General features: G+C 48.6%; 1 protein-coding gene across 1 annotated transcript in view; it reads left to right on the top strand.

The window, feature by feature from the left end:
- The window catches only part of LOC119456733 (solute carrier family 13 member 5-like), a 39,819-nt gene extending 26,543 nt beyond the window's left edge, over nt 1-13,276 (top strand). Inside the window, exons 10-12 of the mRNA XM_037718555.2 lie at nt 5,747-5,908; nt 11,356-11,493; nt 12,946-13,276. Of these exons, the coding sequence (XP_037574483.2) occupies nt 5,747-5,908; nt 11,356-11,493; nt 12,946-13,101 (456 nt within the window). The 3' untranslated portion in view covers nt 13,102-13,276. The remainder of the gene's footprint in view (nt 1-5,746; nt 5,909-11,355; nt 11,494-12,945) is intronic.
- The last annotated feature ends 9,375 nt before the right edge of the window (nt 13,277-22,651 follow it).

Genomic DNA, 22,651 nt, shown 5'->3' with positions numbered 1-22,651 from the left:
CAATGTGTGCGTATGCCATGCTAATGGTACATCAGGCGGGTGCGCGTTGCTTATACGGAAGAGTGCTGGCATTATTGAAGAAAGTGTAACTGTATGTCAAACTGGCCGCATGCTCATTGTCGATTTTTCTTTTTCTGGAGCGTCGTGGCGGCTCATATGCGTTTATGCGCCGAACATTGTGAACGACCGATTGTTGTATTTTGAGTATATAGAGCAGTATCTAAAGTGTGATCGCTACATCATATTTCTTGGTGATTTTAATTGTGTGTGTTCTGGGGTAGATCGAATCAGAGGGGAGCATGTTCGTGACAAAAGTGCTCTCTTTTTGAGCTCACTAATTGACGACCACAACTTAGAAGATGTGGGTCAAATTTTCACTGACGGTACACCGATTCCGCAGTACACGTACAGTCAACCACAAAAGTTTGCGGACCACGCGAGCGCGTGGCCAAGAGCCTCTTCGCGACACTTCCGCTACGTCACCAGCGATCGACAGCAGCGCTACGTTGAAGACGCATCCCTCCTTAAATCTATGGCCTGTCTATTTTCGCACTGTGCGCAAATATTTTCTACCTATCTCTTTCAACGTGACGCGCTCTTTGTTAGCCAGGGCTACTTGCTTATATTTTGAGAGCAGAATATCAGTACAAGTAATCAGACAGCGTATTCTTCGGCTGTTATCAGTTCTATTTTCGCGTAGCCACGCTGTTTTTTTTTCTTTTTTCGTGAGTGCGTGAGTGAGCGGTGAGGCAGCCATGGGACACAGATGCTTAGTCAGTAGGCAGAATTTTTCCGTTCCTCCCCCATCGCTAAGTGACAGTAGCGGCCGGGATTTGATCGCCTGCGCCCAGGTTTTTCTGCGCAAAGCCCGAACCACCGCGCTGCTATAGTGGTTACATTTAGAAAAATAAGAAATAATCGGGTGCGATGACTCTTTTTATAACCCTTTGCGACACGGCGTCCTCGTTTGGGGACTCGAACTTCGGAGGCGCGTCCCACGCCACGTGTTTCTTCAAATGACCTAAAACTCAGTGTGCACATTCGTGTCCGCTTCCTGATGGGACAACTAGCGGTCAGTTAACTTCATTGTCCTGCGTATTGCTGCAGATGATCACTTTGCTGGAGACACTACCATGTTAGACAATCGTTCGACGTGCCGCGTTCCAAGACCAACGTCAAGAGTATTTTTTTTCTCCGGTCGACACGAATACAACCGAAAAAGCAAGTGTGCATGCGTTTCGGGCCTAATAGTTGATTCTTTTTATGCAAGCATTGAAGCTGACGGATTTCAGAATAATTAGATAATGAGTTATACGCTAATTAATTTTTTTACTGAAACTCGCACAAAACAGCACATTGCTTCGTCTTCTTTCTTGGAATGTAATAGTGAGCGTCTTGAAATGATGCCATGCGCATTTGACGCATTTGCAGACAGTGCATCATAATTCGTGTCTGAAGGGGATGAATTTATTCACAAGACATTTACAGAAGTGTCATGAAACATAGGTCTCTCAATGATCTAGTAGGAAGTGAAATGTCCGCCGTTTTCTAGCACCTTATTGATGCGTGTGGGCATCGACTCGTACAAAGATTCAGTAATCTCCGGTCGACCGCGCAGGCTTTCCCATTCTTGTGCGATCGCTTGCCACAGCGTATCGGCCGTGCGGCCGCGCTTGGCTCGTGTGGACAGCCGTTTCTTCAACATGCCCCAGACATTTTCTATGGGATTCAAGTCGGCGCCACATGGAGGCCACTCAAGCTGGCAAACAGCATGTTCTTCTAGCAATGACTGGACGATACGTGCTTTATGGATCGGGCTGCGGTCGTGTTGAAAAAAATAGCAGCCGTCGCTGAAGGGACCGTCCAGCGCATACGGAACGAGGTGTCTAGTGATGACGTCGCAGTACCGTGACGCAGTGAAGGGCCCTTCCAGACGCACAAGGGGACCAAGGCCATCTTTGCTGATTGCTCCCCACACGCTCACGGAACACCGTCCACTGGATAGAACATTCTGTGTGTAATTAGGCAGATATCTGCAAGAAATAGCATACAATTGGGTTCCAGTGGCGCGTCTAAAAATGTTGTGATTCCTCTTGCGTATGGACTTTATAATGCTGTTATAGAGTTGCAATAGAAAACGTGCAAACATCATTAGATAGTACTGAAAGACCCACTGGCAGCTTTTAATTAGCTTCAGAGTAAGTAGTACTATGAAACAATCGTTAATGTTTTCAACATAATACCACTACAGAAAAATCTCGTAATGTCCAAAAGCTCATTTTACGTGAAACATGTTGTGATGCAGAATTAGCTTCGGGAATTAACTGCCAATACACTGTAAACACACCTGCAGTTTAGTGGACGCCAAACCCGCTTCCGTTGGTCCCAGCGCGTGGAAAAAGTTGACTCGTCGCTAAAGATGACATCGCCCCATTTCTCTGTTGTCCAATCTTTCATTGCTGTAGCGAACATGAGTCGTTCTTGTAGCTGGCTGTCTGAGAGGCAGGGCTTCTGTGCTGCTACGAAAAACTGCAGGCCAAGCTCACTCAGCCTTCTTCTTACAGTCTCAGACGATACCGTGAGCGAGAGCGCTTCTCGGATATCCTCTGCACTTTGAAAAGGATCAGCCACGATGCGGCCGTAATCAGGCGGTCCTCTTCCTCAGTCGTGGCCCTTGGACGCCCACTGCGCTCCATATCTGTGAATCTGTCATCGTCGCGGAAAGCTTGAATAATCCTATTCACGGCAGTCCAGCTCCTGTTGGTTCGGCGGCAGATTTCGCGCTGAGGTATTCCCTCTATAAATAAAAGCACAATGTGCCTTCTTTCGTCAAGTGGAACACGCAGCGGCATCTTTCCAAATAGGCAATCACCACGTGGCCTGAAGCAAGTCTACTACATTTTCAGCGACTGATGCGAAGATGCGCCTATGTGTGAAAGAAATTTTTCTATGCATCCGCTTTTTCTTTATTTTTGATGACAGTGAAACACCTCCCTACCCTGTCTCTCAAGACGCAGAAGCAGCTACACTCATTGGACCAAGATGCTGCCAGCTAAAGTGCGCCAGTAAACGTCGCGTAAAAAAATCGTCGCAGCGCTTCGTGAAACTTATCTACCCACTGGCACACCAGTCGACAAAGGTTGCAATGATTGCTCCGATACTGCTATCAAGCCAGATATGTGGCGGTCTTATCGCAGACAGCGCTCTGCGTCAACACAACGAACTAACAATGTCATGCACGGGAATAAAAAATTAACAGGCAGGCGAGTACCAAGAGGGCTCATATCCGGGAGAGCGCCCCTGTCGCCGCTAGGTGGCGTACCGCTAGGTGGCGCGGATACGCAGTCTGGCACGCGCTCGCGTGGTCCGCAAACTTTTGTGGTTGACTGTACATTCAAGGAAACAGCCGAGCAAGGCTGGACAGAGTGTATGTTTCACTAGATTTGATCCCCCTTTGTAACAGTTATGTCACACCGCTATCGTTCCCGGATCATAGCTTAGTGAGCTTCGCGATGGGGGAAAAAGTTAAAAGAACACGATTCAACTGGAACATGTGGAAATTCAACGAAAAGCTGCTTGATGATGAGTCATTTGTGCGCAGAGTAAAGGAAAAGATATTAGACTTGATGACAAACAAGCATGACAATTTTATGGCTGCATGGGAAGAATTTAAGGTCCAAGTTAAGTTCATTGCGATCGAAAGAGGAAGCAGCCGCCAGCATGAAGAACTGCAGAAACAAAGAGAGCTGCAAAGACAGCTAGAATTTCTTTTGAGCGTACAAAATACGGTTCATGATCAGGTTGCGGAAAATGTAAAGAAAGTAAGACATGAGCTGGAAGTTACTGACGCAGAGCGATATAAAGCTGCAGTTATACTGCAACTATCTTTGATGAAGCGATTGCGTTTTTAGCCCCTCACGTGCTGAAAGTCATGTTACAGCACTTTTACATGTGACAATGCACTGTATATTATTGTTTTATGTGCCAAGCAGGCAATAAAGAAAAGGGGTGTAGCTCAGATGGTACAGCGCTCGCTTAGCATGCGATAGGAACTGGGATCTATACCCAGCACCTCCAGCGTTCTTCAAGCGAAACTTTTATGGCCTCACTCGTGTCTGCGTCGGTGTTGATATTGGCGTACAAAAAAGCAAGCCGCGTGAAAATAAAATTTGCTCGCCGGGCTGCGTAATCGAACCACCGACCTCCGGGTTGCGAGACCACCACGGGTTTTATAGCACTGTGAATTGTCGCTGATTGTTAAATACTTCTGCCAATATCTGTACTGTTATCACACTACTTGCTGATATGTTTTTGGCTATAGCGTAAATATTCTACGACGTAAGTGTATATCTGTACTCTATATCGCATGCACCCGCCTTGGTTGCTTAGTGGCTATGGTGTTGGGCGGTTAAGCATGAAGATGAGGTCGCGGGATCAAATCCCGGCTATGGCGGCCGCGTTTCGATGGGAGCGAAATGCGAAAACATCCGCGTACTTAGATTTAGGTGCACGGTAAAGAGACCCCAGGTGATCCTAAATATTCCAGAGTCCCCCACTACGACGTGACTCATAATCAGATCGTCGTTTTGGCACGTAACACCCCATAAATAATTTTTTATATCGCATGCGTTTTTACTTTCATCGTATTTAATATTGTATCGTTTTATTGCGATAGCAATTATATGGACACTTCAACGGGATTTCTGCCGTCGTCGTCGCCGTCGTCGTCGCCGTCGTCGTCGCCATCGCCGTGAGGTTCCGTATAGATAAAATCTTCGCCGCGCGCCGTATGCCCGAGCGGAAGCGTGCGGGGACGCGCGCTATCACGGAGAGCGAACGCACTCAATCTCCCACGCGCAAGCAAGGAAGCGGGCAGCCAGCGCCGGAGGGAGCGGGGGGGGGGGGCACTTCTACTCTGCCAACAACCGCGCTCGTCGCTCGCCCGCACCGTCTCTTATCTCTCCCACGCGCAAGCAAGGAAGCGGGAAGCCAGCGCCGGAGGGAGCGGAGGGGGGGGGGGGGGGGGTGCACGTCTACTTTGCCAACAACCGCGCTCGTCGCTCGCCCGCACCGTCTCTTATCTCCACACGGCTCTGACCTTCATGCACTGTACATTCGCCGCTCAGTTTCTGTTGAAGCGATAGACCGCACGTACCTTCGCCCGCTGCAGCGTACGCGCTTGCTGCCAGCGTTTTGACAGTCGTTGTCTGCAGTCATTCAGTGTGATTTATTCATGTTTGTTTGTGCGCGCTCACACCACGCTTGTTCATTCAGTTAGTAATAGTCGGGCCACATTTTCCAACGCACACTACACATGCATTGCTGCCCGGATCGGCAGTGCAGAGCTACAGGTGTGTCCCTTCGCACGCGCTGCCCACGGGAAGCGCTTCTCATCAACAGCACCGTTTCACACGCGCCTTCTTGTGGTCATCGAGTCTCTCTTCATGTCGGTCTACTTACGCCGCAGCACACCTGCTTACTTAATCAGCTCATGTTTACTACAATTCATATTGCTACCAAAGCCGCTCACCTTACTTCGTATGACATTGCTGTGTTGCTATCGCATTCATTGCTTCGCCCTTAGGGCGAAACTGTGACATTTTTTAGTACGTACCTAGTGCCATTTCTCAAACACAAGGCTTTCGTCAAGCTGTTATGACAGATTTCGGTTAAGGTTTAGTCTCTTTTTCAGAAAAATAATGAAGTTTAGTTGAATGGCATTCGCGCGTTCGCTTTCTTCACGCAGATCACGCACCTCTCTTCCGAGTTCGTGGTTCTGATTGAGCACCTGAACATCCGGACACCGCTGCAAATGCAGGTCCTCATCTCGCTGATCGCCGCGTTGCTCACCGAGTTCACACCCAACGACGCAGCCGCCACCATGCTGCTGCCGGTCGTCATGTCCTTGGTACGTATACGAACGATTCCGATGTAACACGGGAAGCAAGTGTGCACGAAGTTAAGTTGTTCCGCGTCCAGCATTGCAACAACTGCGCTTCCTTTACAATAACGAAGGCACCCAGTATATCCCGTGTTCACAAGTGCTCCTCGACACGAGGGTCATTGCCCTTGCCTTGCTGAATGCGGCTGTTCTCGTCAGGTCACCGAATTTAAGCATGATTAGCCTTGGTCACACCTTGGATGGAAGATCTGGGAACGCCGAATACTAATACTTCCTATTCTACCCTGCAACAGTTCATTGTGTATGCCTAAAGCGAGAGAGTGTAGCAGTGTCCGCCGACAAGGAGATAATCTCTCCTCTAGTGTTAGCAAAATAATCTAAGAGCGAAATTGTGGCGTAGCGGCGAAATTTTACAAAAAATGTACCAAATTTCTGCGCATTTTGACAATCAGGTGTGTGTTTATTTATCTTCGTTCTCACGTCTTGTTTCAGTAGTCTGAAGCCAAGGGGTGTGCGCGTGCGTCATTGTGCTCTGTGCCTGATGCTGTTAGGTCATGCAGCGATTATGAGCCGCGCTTCGGTACTCGGACCAGAAAACTTATATAATGCGCAGGTGTGACGTACAAATATGACGCTTAAAGGTGAACGCGAAAGGCCAGTGAGAAAGCTAAGAAAATGACCGTTAAAGGGACCGACAGCCTATTTTCAAACACTCCCCTTTTCTTATAGGGCGATGAAAAGCCTACTATCAAAAGTGTCTATCCGCAAGAGTTCATTCGAGAAATGTCTGTAAAGTTTTAAAGCGTAATTATTCGATTTGCAAAATGTTTTTTATACTTAGTGTATGTAGACACCAGCAACAGTGGTAACTTATATAGATGGCGACAGAAACGTAGCCATTCGAAATACGTGAAGATTACGCGGAAAAATAGCTCTTTTACTATAGCTGCGATCGTGACCTAAAAACAGCCGCAGCAACGTTTATTAATTTGAAGATGTCACGGGTGTTTTTATCTTTTGCAATTTTTTCTGCCCTTGACAGAATAAGCTGTATAAAGCATGGTGGCCTTGACGCCTTTTTGGGTCCGCAATTACTTCGGATGCATGCAGATGGGAAAAATCATAGCATTAGAGATCTGTGTTTGTTACTCAGAACCAACCGTCGCAAGGGCGTGGATTCGAACAACACCTAGGTGTCTGACCAGTGGATGACCACGAAGCTTTGTGACGACAACGCAGAGATATTCTTCACGAAAAAAATTCATCATCATCTTCAACATCATCAGGCTGTTTTTATGTCCACTGCGGGCCGAAGGCTTCTCCTGGCGATCTCTAATTACGCCTGTCTTGCTCTAGCTGATTCCAACTTGCGCCTGAAAATTTCCTAATTTCATCACCCCATCTAGTTTTCTGGCCTGCTCGACTGCGCTTCCCTTCGCTTGGCATCCATTCTGTAAGTCTAAATTATGTAACTCTAATGGTCCACCGGTTATATCTACCCCACGCATTACATGGCCTGCCCAGCTCCATATTTTTTCTCTTACCGTCAACTAAAATGTCGGCTATCTCCGCTTGCTCTCTGATACACACCGCTCTCCTCCTGTCTCTTAACGTTATATACCGAACATTTTCCGTTCCATCGCTCTTTGCGCGGTCCTTAAAAGCGTCTTTGTTAACCTCCAGGTTTCTGCCCAATATGTTAGCACCGGTAAAATGCAATGATTGAACACTGTTCTTTTCAATGACAGTGGCAAGCTCCCAGTCAGGATTTGCTAATGCAGGCCGCATTCACTCCAACCCATTTCTATTCTTCTCTAAATTTCCTTCTCATAAAAAACATATTGCGCTAAGAATTAGGTGATATGTTAAGCGGATATTTTGTGACAAGGGACGACCACTCAACCATTTTAGCACGAACACGAGCTGCCGATACGAGCCATGAAATCAAGTCGGAACCAGCGTCTCGCCGCCACAGGGCACTGCGAGAAGGCTGGCCACCTATAACGCCGCCGATGTGCACCTATCTTCCTTTATTCTGTAAGATTATGAAAAAGAGAAAGTTAAGAAATTCCAAAGCCACGCGTTTTATGACCACCAGTGGTTGTTTTTGAAGCACTAGCTGTCCACGGAAGTGGGATAGAAGGGGCCTTGGTGTGGTCATACAGAAAACTCGCTGTCAGCTGACGTGCGGACGCCTGCACGCCGTGACGGTAAAGTCGGTGTCCTACAGTGGTTGGCTTTGGAGTATAGCGGGAAGCTTGCCAGGGGCACTGCTTGCGAGACGGCGGCGCCCCGTCAGTGAATGGCTCCGCTTCCTTGCGCGGACGCAGCACCGATTTTAACTAAATCTTTTTGCAGAGTAGAAATACCCACATTAGCAGACATAATTCGCAATATTAGGAAAATATACATTTTTGTGACTTTGTATATGTGGCATTTAAAACGAACGGAGGCCTGTACATTTATTTGGAACTGGACACAGTTTTCAAGGGCGTAATAACATGTTCCACCGCCTAGTGTCGCCCCACGTCATTTTTCCAGCATGTTTTGGAACCAATTCAAAAATATAATTCCACATTTAAGGGACAAAATTATGCTAGTTTCTGTCAATGTGAGTCACATTCTTTCCATCGGCACGGTAATGTCAAGACACATTCCGGACAGTTGTCGGTCCCTAACAAGGTTTGTGGGCAGGTTGAGATGAGCATGCACGCGGGCTGATTCCGGTGGATTTTGTGAGGTGCGGCATGCATTGCGAATTTGCCTGTTGGTTTGGGCCGCTTTTGCAAATTGCGTCAATGCGTCAATGTACGACTTGCGTCAATGTACGGCTTGCGTCAATGTACGGCTTGCGTCAATGTACGACTTGCACAACGCCTGTGCCTGGACATTGGGTATCGCAAGAAATATATCCGTAGCGATTGCTTCTGCGGCAGCAGTTCCGCTTCTCGAACTGTTCGGGCAGCTTAAACAACATGTGAGCACGTGTGTTAGTCGGGCATTGCGAGATAGTTAATTAAAGCAAAATTCGCCGATGATTACTATACTCCCTAATGCAAAATTGGAGCGTAGCTGTATACGTGCTTTCATTTCGCGATATATTGGCTGGCGCGGACAATGTGGCGTGCGGCACGTTGCAAACGAGCGAAGGGTGGCGCTACTGCCTCGCTTATCGGGGAATCGCGAGAGGCAGCGCGCGGGTGACTCGTGGGCGCGATTCAGAGAAGCCGCCGCAGACAGACCTCCGCTCATGCTGTGCTTTGTTTTGACTCGCTCTCCGCACGCCTTATCGATGGCGTCATCGGTGAACAGACGACGCGCGCTACTCTGGTGCTATTTTGGAGCGATCGTCGCCGCAGAAAATCTCATACACACAGCGGTAAAACGCACGCGGAGCGCCGCGCCGACGTTAAAACGCACCTGTGGCCGAATGGCCAGACCAACTGGCAGCGAACCGCTGCAGCAGTCACGTAACAACATGAAAATCTCGCCTCCTCTGTATAGGTGCGAGATGTCGCGTGCTTTTTATTGCGATAGCAATTATATGGACACTTCAACCGGATTTCTGCCGTCGGCGTCGCCGTCGCCGTGAGGTTCCGTTTAGATAAAATCTTCGCCGCGCGCCGTATGCCCGAGCGGAAGCGTGCGGGGACGCACGCAGTCACGGAGAGCGAACGCACTCAATCTCCCACGCGCAAGCAAGGAAGCGGGAAGCCAGCGCCGGAGGGAGCGACGGGGGGGGGGGGGGGGGCGCACTTCTACTCTGCCAACAACCGCGCTCGTCGCTCGCCCGCACCGTCTCTTACCTCCACACGGCTCTGACCTTTGTATGAGCTGTGCATTCGCCGCTCAGTTTCCGTTGACGCGATAGACCGCACGTACCTTCGCCCGCTGCGGCGTATGCGCTTGCAGCCAGCGTTTTCACAGTCGTTGTCTGCAGTCATTCAGTGTGATCTATTCATGTTTGTTTGTGCGCGCTCGCACCACGCTTGTTCATTCAGTTAGTAATAGTCGGGCCACATTTTCAAACGCACGCTATACATGCAATGCTGCCCGGATCGGCAGTGCAGCGCTACAGGTGTGTCCCTTCGCACGCGCTGCTCACGGGAAGCGCTTCTCATCAACACCACCGTTTCACACGCGCCTTCTCGTGGTCATCGAGTCTCTCTTCATGTCGGTCTACTTACGCCGCAGCACACCTGCTTACTTAATCAGCTCATGTTTACTACAATTCATATTGCTACCAAAGACGCTCACCTTACTTCGTATGACATTGCTGTGTTGCTAGCGCATTCATGGCTTCGCCCTTAGGGTGAAACTGTGACATTTTTTCCTTCGTCTGATGACAGGTCGGCGCGGTGTTTACGTTTTTCGTCGTTCGTTATTAACGCGAGTTATGTCTTACGAAGATGACGACGTCGTTGCCACTGATCATAACCACGTTAGTGTTCTCTCTTTTGTTGCGGCGTCACCGCATTGCGAAGTCAAGGAGAATGAGGCAATGGATGTCGCCTCTGCATCATTGTATTCAGGGTCCGTCTTGGCGTAAAGAATCGGATAAGGCGCACTGTTTTCAAAAACTTTTCCATCAGGACTTCTCGATTGAGACGCATCATTGCATGTAAAAAAACAATCGCGAAACATGACAATCGAAACAAGCCCGAGTGAGAGCTGACGTGAGCAGGCGATAATACGAAACGAGCGGTCTGGCTGAGACCTGATACTAGTACGCATCGAACGGTCGGGCGGGTCCGCATGCACCAGTTTCCCGCGCGAACGTCACTGAAGGGGCTGCTCTCATTGGTCGCCGCCGTTCGCGGCTCGCGTCTTTCATTTCCTGCTCCGCGTTCGCTCTTTTATCCTTCGCTGTTGTGCTCGTTCGCTCGGTTACGCCGACGCTTGCCGCAGGAAAGAGCTGCGCTCTAAAAAAGCGGCTTCCAATAAGGAACCGATCTCGGAATCAAGAGTACCGGTGTTCGATCCTACATTCGTATCAGTTTATTTTCCAGTTTGTGGCACAGTCGTTGACCATCAAGACTTCAAGAAAGAGCACGATTAGATGAACAGGAACCCACAACATTCAATCCCGTGTATAGAATCGAAGCGCTCATCCACGCAGTCGTAAACCACAGCAAGATTCCTTCTTATGCCTTTATGTTGCGGCATTGTCCGATCAATCCTCCAAACTTCAGCGACAGTCACCACCAGCGTGGTGCAGGCTATTTGCTCACGTCAGTCAAGCTGCCAAGCGTGAACTGAACATGCATACTATTAAAAACATCTCATGAAGATAATATATGGTGTTCGCCAGAGTAACGGCTTTTCCTGTCTCATATTCATTCATTCATTCATTCATTCATTCATTCATTCATTCATTCATTCATTCATTCATTCATTCATTCATTCATTCAGTCATTCATTCATTCATCAAGTCATTCGATATCGATTAACAGGCCTGCAAACTCAAGCTGAACCCGTTGTACCTGGTGTTCCCGGTGTGCCTGTCGGTGACGCAGGCGTGCATCTTTCCAGCTTCCTCCTCGGTCATCGCCATCATTTGCGACGAGGGACACGTCAACACTAAGGACTTGGTACGCGCTGCTGCACGTTTTGAGCAGTGACGTCATGTGCGTAGGCCGGAAACATATGCATTTCCCTGGGAAACGCTCTTTCGGCGCGTTCTTGCTTTCCGAAGCATGACGCAATAGAAGCGCCGGCCTACACAAGTGATGTCACAGTAATCTTTTTTTTAATTTGTGAGGTGTTGTACCACTGGTGGACACTGTTTATATAAAATAGTCTTGAAGCTGCATTTCGGAGAGAGATGGTGGTTTAGTTTGCTACGTTTTCTATTGTCCGGAGTTAAAAATTTATAGAATCTGGATGATTGTGGACGCCTAAACAAAGTTGCTTATCATAGGAGGAAGAACGTTACTTATGAGGCTTGGGGAGGGAAGATGTCAAGTTAAGCGTTCCGAGTTCAGAAATTAATTTTGTTCACTTTTGCAGCGCCTAAATCTTGACACTTCACTTTCCATGATATGCCCGTCAGTAAATCTAAATGGCATGTACGATAAATTATTGGCATTCCAAGCAATTCTTACCGCGCGCAATGTTCTGCAAAGAGTCGTACGGTAAAAATTCAAGATTAATTAAGTCTCACGATTGACACACATGACATTTCCAGAATAACTTTACTTTAAGAAGACTGCTGGTGTGGCCTTGTTAGTGTGAGGATTTCGCAGGTTTAATAGACAAAAAAGAAATAAGCAAACCAAGGGTATCCTTTCTGTTTGTAATGCGCTATAGGCCTGCGAGAATAGCTGGTTGGTTTAAGTAATCATACGCATGGCTTAGCCGCCGTACGGGTTGCGCACGCAGGCTCCCCCTACCTCCAATGCTCTAAGAATGAAACTAAGTTATTTTTACCCTGCTGACTGAACAACGTCATAGAGACCGTTATGGCATCAGTGAATAACGTGTAGAAAACATAATTTTGTGTATCGTTATAGCGCCCTAAAATCATGTTTTCCAAATTGCACCAACTAGCCCAAGGAGAAGTTTTATTAACTGAATAACATACTTTTTACTAAAATCACTAGAGGGAACTCCGGTGCTGCGGTCATTCACTCTACTATGGGAATGATGGGTAGTACAAGAACTTGTCTGATCTTCGTGCTTGTGGCTTCGGACGTTCTTGTGGCTTTGTTTATTGCACTTCATCTGCATTTATTGGTCTAAATTTCAAAACATTCGAAATTTCTAAACGCAGAAGACAGCAAGACTGCGCGAATGCATAATCCCTGCGAGTTCTTGCAATCGATGACGCAATATTGCGTTGAAATTGACCAGTTAGCAAAGTCGCAACGCTGTTTCAGACAAGAAGCTCACGGATCCGCCATGATTGGACTCTCATAGATATTAGCGCCAGAGATCCCTCTAGTAGTTTTTGTAGGGGAATGATGAATACCGTACTATCCCTTCTCCATTTTTCTTCCCGACCTCATACATGCTGCTCATGGTTCTGCCTGTCGTGTTCGCAGCTGATACCGGGCATCATCGTCAAGTTATTCTGCCAGATCGTGAACCTTGCCTTCATCAACACGCTGGGCGAATACGTCTTCAACCTGAACGCGTTTCCTCAGTGGGCGTACGCCTGCTTCAGCAGTGCGCCGGCCATCGGCGATATCCCTCACTGATGGGTGCGCGCGCAGCCGATGCACAAGCGCTGCACCCGCCAGTGGCAAGAAACAACCGGTGCATCGCGTGTGCGGTCTTTCGTCAGGTTGTCTGCGACATCTGTGCTTTTTTGTTTCCTCTCTTTACAACGAGACTCGACGTTTCGCAGTTCGCTAACGCGAACCGTGCTCGTCTGACGCACCAAATAACTCCAATAAATCCAATAAATCGGACAGATGTATTAGTCCTAATGTTTACACACACACACACACACACACACACACACACACACACACACACACACACACGCACACGCACACGCACACGCACACGCGCACGCACGCACGCACACACACACACGCGCACACACGCGCGCACACACGCGCGCACACACGCGCGCACACACGCGCGCACACACGCGCACACACGCGCGCACGCACGCACGCACGCACGCGCACGCACACACACGTCCTTCATCCACTGGTTGTCCGCTAAACTTAGCGGGCAACTAGGACAATATCGCTCACAATAACCAATAAAATATAGAGCCCACCAGATGGTGCCAATAACGCTGCGCAATTCAAATGCTGTTTGATATATAAATTTGACTCCGAAACTCACGAGAAACCTACATGAGTTCAATACACATGACCTGTTTCTTCAGTTTGAACAAATTAAAAACATGGCGCCGATTTCACAAAGCTTTTTGTACGTTAAGTGCTCATCCGCATTCACTAATAAGATGCCCAACGTCACGATCGGCTTGCATATGCCATTATGAATAGTTCTAGCGTAAGAAATGCTTTGTGAATACGGGATCTGACCTGTAGTTGACTACAGGACTAATACTTTATTTTTTTTAGAAACTTGGTGCCAAAAAACGCGCGACCGGAAGTCTTTGGGGTGTCACAAGTACACTGCTGCCCCAGTGTGAAGGTGCGCTTTAACGTGTTCGCTGGCACTATCCCATGTCAACGTAAAGGAACCGGCCCGCTTCGCTTCGACGTATCTGCGCTGTCTTGCTATAACCTCGCGTGGAATAATGACTGAACGAACAATATACGGCAAGACCGCTCGGCGTAGGCTGCAACGTGCAAATATTCATTATAGGGTTTACTACAAAGCCCTTCAACTATGTTCCACAGCAATGCTATAGTATGCCCCGAGAAGCAGGGGCGTCAAGGACGTTTTTATCGTTTCTATGATGCAGATGGGCATGAAACTGCGGTTAACGACCAGCCGCTGTGAGCAGAATGCGGGCTCAAAACGAGACAACACAAGCTTATCAATTGAAAAGTTAACTGAATGGCTGCAAGATGTTATTTCTTTTGCGTTCTAATGCTGTTGTGTCATTGGGCATTCCGGTCGTTTTATTACGACGTTGGCCATAGCGTTATATTTTATGATGAACCAGGAGCCAATATCACAAAGTTTTTTGTTTGTAAGTGCGATTTGCAATCGGCCGATCGCTTAACTCTTTCCGCGCCCATTGGGCATGGTTGGCCGTCTATCGATGGTTTGAAACGCCGCTTTCGAAACCTTCCGTGCCGCTCACGAACAAACTGCGCCATCGGACGTGAAAGAGGAGAAATTATATTTTTTGTTTTCTAAGCAGTTTGCTTTTTTCCCGCCAAGGGGCAATCTTTAAACGCGCTCTTTCGCAACCATCAAAGCATAACGTAAGAATGTCGGGCTCTGGAAACGCAGATAGCGAGATTCCGCTGCCTCTGCGGCTGATCTTATCGATACATCGAATAGCAGTGAGTCAGAGGACACCGACTTTTCGTCGGACTTTGAGTCTGAAAGCGACGACGACGCAAACCAGCCCGGAACATCGGCGGCCGCAGCCCGGCACGCCCAACTTTAGTGCTCGCTGTTAAATTTTTCCAGCGAAATACCTGTTCAACGAAACAATTTGATTTTTTCGGAGATAGTGACTAATAGACGGCAATACGTTTTGTATACTTCATAACTTTCGTAACATTTTTTTCGTAGGAGATACAAGCGTGTCTTTACAAAATGTGTTCAAACTTATCGCCCAATCTTGATTTTAACAATATTTACCTTTTTTATGACATACCCGTATACCTCGTTAATAAAACTTTTAGGCGTGAAAAGTGCATTCATTTTGCTTTCTGTTTATGTATTACAATAAATATTGAGTGTCAGTAGTTCCTTCAGAAAAAAAAAAACATCTGTCATGACATATACAAAGAACACCTATTTTCCCCATGGTAGGGAAAGAGTTAAGCTAATATAATGTCCAGCGTCAGGATTCACTGTACTTAGCTCTGACAAACAATTCTAGCGTAACAGCTTTACTTTTATGCATGCGAGCCCAGCCTTTTGAGCGGTAGACATTCTTGAGTACTCATAGCTTAAACGTAAGCCTACCCCCTTACTATCCTTGTGCGCAAGGTTTTATTTTTTTTTCTTGCAGGCGATGTGTTGAGGTAAATTGCGCCATATTTACTCCTCCGCTTTATCATTGAATAAAACGATTGATGCTCGAGGAGCAAGATAAGAGGGATGACGGCGAACCGTGGGCAATTTGAGCCCCGAGTGCTATCAGGGATGTCGTCAAGGGATTATGTCACGTCTTTCTTGGTCCATCAAAGCCAAGATGCCGGCTTGCCGCAAAAATTTCCTGGTTGCTGCTTGCTCTATTTAACTATTATATTTACAGACTCTCAAAGCGTCGTAAAAGCCTTGAAGTCACCCTGTAAATAGAAAAACCCTATTCTCATTGAGCTCTATTCTGTTCTTTGTAGAGCATACGCAACTAACCAACATGTCATTATATGCTGGGTGCCTGGGCATCGAGGCATCGAGGGCAATGTTCTTGCCGACCAAATGGCCACATCAGTCACAACACCCGCTATTAACCCTACAGCTGCTGTTCCTGCAACAGATTTGAAACCTTTCTTGAGAAAGAAACTGCGAAGCCACTGGCAACGCTTGTGGGACGCAGAAACAAGTAATAAGCTTCATTTGATTAAGCCACAGTTAGGTTACTGGCCCTCCGTAACAAAAACACGACGAACTGATGTCCTATTCTGTCGTCTCAGAATAGGACACACCTACGGCACCCACAATTTTCTATTGAATGGTCATGATCCTCCAACCTGTGGTAGATGTGGCGACAGGCTCACCGTCCTCCACGTCCTCCTGGAGTGTCGGGAAGCCGAAAGAGAAAGAAAGAAACACTTTCCTCTAGCATATCGCTCTTGTGTTCCTCTGCATCCCGCCATGTTTCTTGGTAAAGAACCGCTCTTTAACAACAAAGCAGTCCTCGCATATTTGAAAGATGTTGTGCTACATGTTATTAGCCCAGTAAGTTCGTAGCGCATCCTCTCTCAAGAGGATGTTGCTGTGATAGTTTTTTTATAGCACATGCCTACAAGCTCTTGTGTCTCAAGGGCTCTGTTTAGGCACTTGTGCTTCTGGCCAATTCCTGCATCTGTAATATTTTTGTAAGTCATATCATTCTTTTGCAATGTATATTCATGTCTATAGTACACATCATTAGCCATTGCCATAATCTTATTACGTATAGATTTTACGCTCTTTACAGCGACTGTTTTTAGGCCCCTTTACAGCCATGCCACATCGGATGTTCATGTAATTGACTATTCATATACCAGAAACAAGTCATTACCATCGTCTTGGCGCTCTTTGGCCACATCTGGCCCTTGCGCCAATAAACCACAATAATCATCATCATCAACCAGTATCTTGCGCCTCATTGTGGCTGTAGTGTGACTACAGCTTACAGATTTCTATTACAAAATGCTTCTCTAGGAAAACGCTTACCACTTTTAAGGCCTGACCACATTCAGCGTTTTCCCGGCGTTTCGTCACCCGGCGTCGCTCAGCGTCGACGCTGAGGGAGGCGCCAAGCCGAAACGTCGTGCTCAAGACACACCAGAGATCTCACGGACGGCGCCGCCGCCGGAAGCGGCTTGATGAGCGCCGACCAATCAGCGCGCCGCCGCGGACTGCTGCTGGCAACTTTCGCAAGCGACTTCCGCAGCAACCAGTTCGCGTACGTGCCACCATGGGGCGCCAGTGTCTCATCGGCGAGGCGGCGCCGTCTGAGAAAGCAGCCGCTCGTACGTTCGAGCGCGCTGCCGTGAATGTTTGTGTGTGTGTGTGTGTCGTAGAACTATAAACAGGGCACAAAAACCTTAATCGGGAACATTTCTCATAGTTCACTTGAATGACATTGCACACTGCTTCTGGTTAAATCTGTCTGGTCACATTGTGCGACGTCGGACTAGCGTGGCTAGGGTGACCTCTCCAGCGCCGTTGATGCAAAGACGCTGAGAGACGCAACGGCAGGAGACGCCGGTAAAAACGCTGAATGTGGGCCGGGCTTTGAAGGCCAGCGTTCTGACATTGCTTCATTGCGCAGAGAAAAACTCCCCTTTCATTTCACTTAATTTTATTTATTGTATAGCCTTAAAGACCCGAAGGCACTACATAACACGGATGCAAATACAGGGTACTGGAACTATGTTCATAAAGGAAATACACAGGACTAAAAAATACAAGAATATTGACAGTAATTATATAATACTAAATATATAATTAAAGCATAAAACAATCATGTAAAATTCATAATGATGAAAGGTGAATTCGTAACCTAGTGGCTTTATATATATATATATATATATATATATATATATATATATATATATATTGGTGTTTTCAAGAACGTTTGATGAACATCTAGAACGACTCAGGAATGTACTCCTAGCAATCAGGAAAGCAAATCTCACTATCAAGCCTGAGAAATGTCATTTTGGCTTTCAGGAGCTAAAGTTTCTCGGACACGTAGTCAGCCCCCGCGGTGCTCGGCCAGACCCCGAGAAGCTAGCTGCCGTCGCCGAGTTCCCGCGTCCAACAGACAAGAAGGCAGTTCAGCGATTCTTAGGTCTCTGCGCCTACTACCGTCGTTTTGTCGAGGGATTTTCAAGGATCGCCGAATCATTAACGAGACTAACACGCCAAGATGTGCCCTTCGAGTGCACGGAAGAACAACAGGAAGCATTTACAGAATTGCGGAAGCGACTGCAAACAGCCCCCGTACTCGCGCATTTCGACGACAAGGCTGACACAGAAATCCACACAGACGCCAGCAACGTGGGGCTCGGTGCTATACTCATTCAGTGGCGAGACGGCACCGAACGAGTACTAGCCTACGCGAGCCGCAGTCTCACAAAGGCGGAGGTCAACTATTCCACGACTGAAAAGGAATGTCTAGCTGTCGTTTGGGCCATCGGCAAGTTCCGACCCTACCTTTACGGCCGACCTTTTCGCGTAGTAAGTGACCACCACTCACTGTGTTGGCTTGCGAGTCTTAGGGACCCTTCGGGCCGCCTCGCTCGTTGGAGCCTCCGCCTTCAGGAGTACGACGTCACAGTGGTATATTGATCCGGACAGAAGCACGGCGACGCTGACTGCCTCTCACGCGCACCTATATCTTGGAAGCCCTATGACGTAGAGCAAGATTTCCCGTTTCTTGGTGTAGTAGACACTGTCGAGATGGCTGACCTCCAACGTGCAGACAGTACATTGCTTCCCCTCACTAGATACTTTCAGGGAGCCGACGTTGTTGTCCCACGACCGATGTCACGAGGTCTGACTTCTTATTGCCTCCGGAACGACGTGCTCTACAAGAAGAACTTCGAAAACAGCCAAGAAACGTTCCTTCTTATCGTCCCAGTTTCACTGCGCGAAGAAGTGCTGCAGGCGCGTCATGACGACCCCTGTGCCGGACACTTAGGCTTCGCCAGGACGTTAGTGCGCATACGCCCGAAGTATTACTGGCCACAACTATTCTCGTCCGTCCAGCGCTACGTGAGAAGCTGCCGTGATTGTCAACGGCGCAAGGTTCCACCTTTGAAACCTGCTGGTCTTCTGCAACCCCTGGACCCTCCTCCAGCACCGTTTCAACAGGTGGGAATGGACCTCCTCGGCCCGTTCCCTACGTCGTCCGCAGGAAACAAATGGATAGTCGTCGCAAAGGACTACCTAACGAGATACGCAGAAACCAAAGCTGTGCCCCGCGGAACCGCTATAGCAGAAGTCGCGATGTTTTTTGTCCATGAAATCGTACTACGCTATGGGGCCCCTTCCATCTTAATAACCGATCGAGGAACTGCGTTTACTGCTGACTTATTGCAACAGATCGTCACGCTGACCCACACCAATCATCGGAAAACCACGGCCTATCACCCACAAACTAGCGCCTCAACAGAACTATGGCCGATATGATCTCGATGTACGTTGACGTAGAGCACCAGTCCTGGGACCAAATTCTACTATACGTGGCATTTGCATGCAATACGGCTGTGCAGGAAACCACGCGATTCACACCATTTGAACTGGTTTATGGGCGCTGCGTAACAACACCTTTAGACGCCATGCTCCCGGTAGACAACGGAACAACAAGAAGTGACAACGCTGACGACATAATCCAGAAAGCCGAAGAAGCTCGACAGCTTGCTCGCAACCGCATCCGCAACCAGCAGAGTGCCGACGCCCACCGTTACAACAGTGGCCGAAGGAACATGCAGTACGAACCCGGCGACTATGTTTGGGTGTGGACACCCGTCCGTCATCAGGGGCTGTCAGAAAAATTACTGCGCAGATACTTTGGCCCGTAAAAGATCGTCAGGCGACTCAGCGACATGAACTACGAGGTCGTCCCTGAGAGTACTAATATGAGCTCGAGCCGACGGCGAGCACGAGCCGAGATTGTGCACGTAAAACGGATGAAGCCGTACTATACGCCCGCGAAGAAGTGCCCCTCTGATCAACTCTCTCCCACACCCTCTGTCGCTGTTTACCCTCTCCAACCGGCGACCGGGACAGTCGCTTTTCACGTGGGGAGTAATGACGCGAAGTAAGCTGCCCACTACAGGCACCGATCATCATAAGTCAGCTGCCTTAGCAGGCACAAGATCGCCAGAGAGAAGACGACGAAGGGCGCAGGTGTGCGCGTATTCTCTTTGAGTGTCGGCCATCATTAAAGAAGGCTGTTCTCTTTCGGCGAGTTCGAATTGATTATCTTCGTGACAATATATATATATATATATATATATATATATATATATATATATATATATATATTGCTACGGCATGAGCCGGGCAAGGAGAAGAGGAGGACGACGTTAGCTGGCGCAGCCTCAGGACGCCATCTTTACTTCAGCATCAACCTCGTCCTTTAAATAAAGCCGGTTCAACATTAACCGTAACAGTTTTGTGGTGGAAGTGCTGGGTATTTCGACCAAGACGACGGAGCTGCTGCAGCAAGTGCCACGCCGAAGCCGACGCCTCGCTCGACTGCCTCCGACACCGCTTGAGATCCCGATGTCCCACAGCGGCGACCAACAGCCTTCTCTGGCGGCTCCAGTGCGAACAACTGGCACCTGGATGCATCAGATGGAACCCCGCCCTTTCTCAGGAAAACTCGGAGAGGACGTGGAGGAATGGCTCACCCACTACAAGCGTGTGAGCAAGTACAACGGCTGGAACTCCACGGCTCAGCTCGACAATGTCGGTCTGTTCCTCGCAGACACGGCGCTAGTGTGGTTCGAGAACCATGAAGATTCCTTCACAACGTGGGACAGCTTCGTTATTGACCTCACAGAATGCTTTGGAGATTCCACGACGAAAAGGAAGCGGGCGGAGCAGACATTGCTTCAGCGCGCTCAAGTCCCAGGTGAGACCTGTACTACGTACATAGAGGCGATCCTGAAGCTTTGCAAAACGGTCAATCCTCGAATGTCCGAAGAGGACAAAGTTGGACATCTTCTCAAAGGCATAGCCGAGGACGTTTATAATTATTTAATCGGAAAGGAGAGTCTCGCCTCGGTCGCCGACCTCATCAAGCATTGCCGCACATTTGAGGCCTTGAAGCTGCGCCGTATCACGCCAAAGTTCGGCAGGTTAGCGAATGTCACAACGGTGGCAAGCGTTGACGATAACGACAAGTGCAATTTTCAATTTGACCTTGTGGCAACTATAAGGCAAATTGTCCGCGAAGAACTTGAACGACACCCCACAGGGGCGAATGTCGAACAGCTTCGTTGTGCTTGCAACCAACCTCAAGAGCATGCATCCGCTGTGTCGGCATTGTCTGCCATGCCAGGCGTTGCAGACTGTCGAGTCGATCAGCTGCGACAGCATCGACGTTCCTCTCCCGACGACATGACACACGATCAGCGCACTCGTCGAGCTACCACCACGAATCGGCATTCGGCAGATCGCGTTTATTATTCGCAACGTCCCAGGGTTGACCCCGAGGCTTACAACGTCGGTCGAGCATCGCCTGTGTGTTACAGCTGTGGCGCCTCAGGACACATTGCTCGTTTTCGTCGCCGGCGCCGACAGACAACAACATATGGCCCACCACCAGCTTGGCCTAATTTTGAACAAGTCAGTTATGACGACCGCTGACCGACAGACCCTGATACTGCAAACACCACAGGCGCGCCACCCCGGAATACCTTCCGTCAATATAATAGATGTAGTGGCTCGCCAGCTTCAGACCGCAGCCTGACACCCCCAACCAGTCGCCAACGCCGTTCACCGTCACCACGTCGACGTGCTACGTCACCACCGCCGTCGGGAAACTAGCCGGCGCGGCCGATGGAGGTAAGGTCGCCGGACAGTCTGCGTCTCTGCGAAATCCTCCTCTGCCTATTATGATGGTGAAGAACAAAGTGCGTGTGTTAATTGATAGTATACCTGCAACAGCATTAGTGGATACTGGTGCTACCGTTTCCGTCATGAGTGTGACTTTCAAAGAGAGGCTGGGTCGGAAAGTTATGTTCCCGTGGAGTGATGGTGTCACGTTTCGTGGTGTCAGTGGAGAGTGCCTTATTCCCCTTGGTATTTGTGTTGCAAGTGTTTTATTCGGAGGAGAAGATCTTAAAACCGAATTTCTCGTGCTACCGCGGGGCACTCATGATGTTATTCTCGGGATTGACTTTCTTCAGGATTGTGGTGCTTCCGTTAACTGTGGCACAGGCGAAATTACCTTGAATAGCGCTCTTCTCGCCACCCTTGCCGACACATCTTTACCCGAGAAAAACTATTGTGTTGTTTCGAACGATTTGCTGCTACCCCCTTGGTCGCTGTCACGTGTCCCTGTCAATGTCGCTGCTGCCGACCTTTCATCGTTTGACGCGCAAGTCCAGCCACTTACGTCAAGCTGCGTAAAGAAAGATGTACTTGTGCCACGCTCTGTCGTGAGAGTAGTGAATGGCGCCTCAAATTTGTGGGCTTTCAATTGTTCTTGCGTCCCTGCTGTTCTCCCGCGTGATATGAAGCTCGCTGAATTTGACGAGATTACGTACAGCTCCATTACAGTTCTAAGCGAGGAGGAGCAGTCTCATACTAGCGATCTCCGAAGCACTTCTGAAGAACAGATCCTACGGATGATCAACAAGGCGCTTCCCTCACATGAGCGCCACGCTCTCGCACAAGTTTTGTGGGCACATCTTTCTGTGTTCGATTTCACACAAAGCGACAAGCAGTCTTCACTCCCGCGTTCTCGTG

Source organism: Dermacentor silvarum, chromosome 6, assembly GCF_013339745.2.
Source record: "Dermacentor silvarum isolate Dsil-2018 chromosome 6, BIME_Dsil_1.4, whole genome shotgun sequence".
Classification (NCBI taxonomy): Eukaryota; Metazoa; Arthropoda; class Arachnida; order Ixodida; family Ixodidae; genus Dermacentor; species Dermacentor silvarum.
This window is presented reverse-complemented; position numbering and strand designations above follow the sequence as displayed.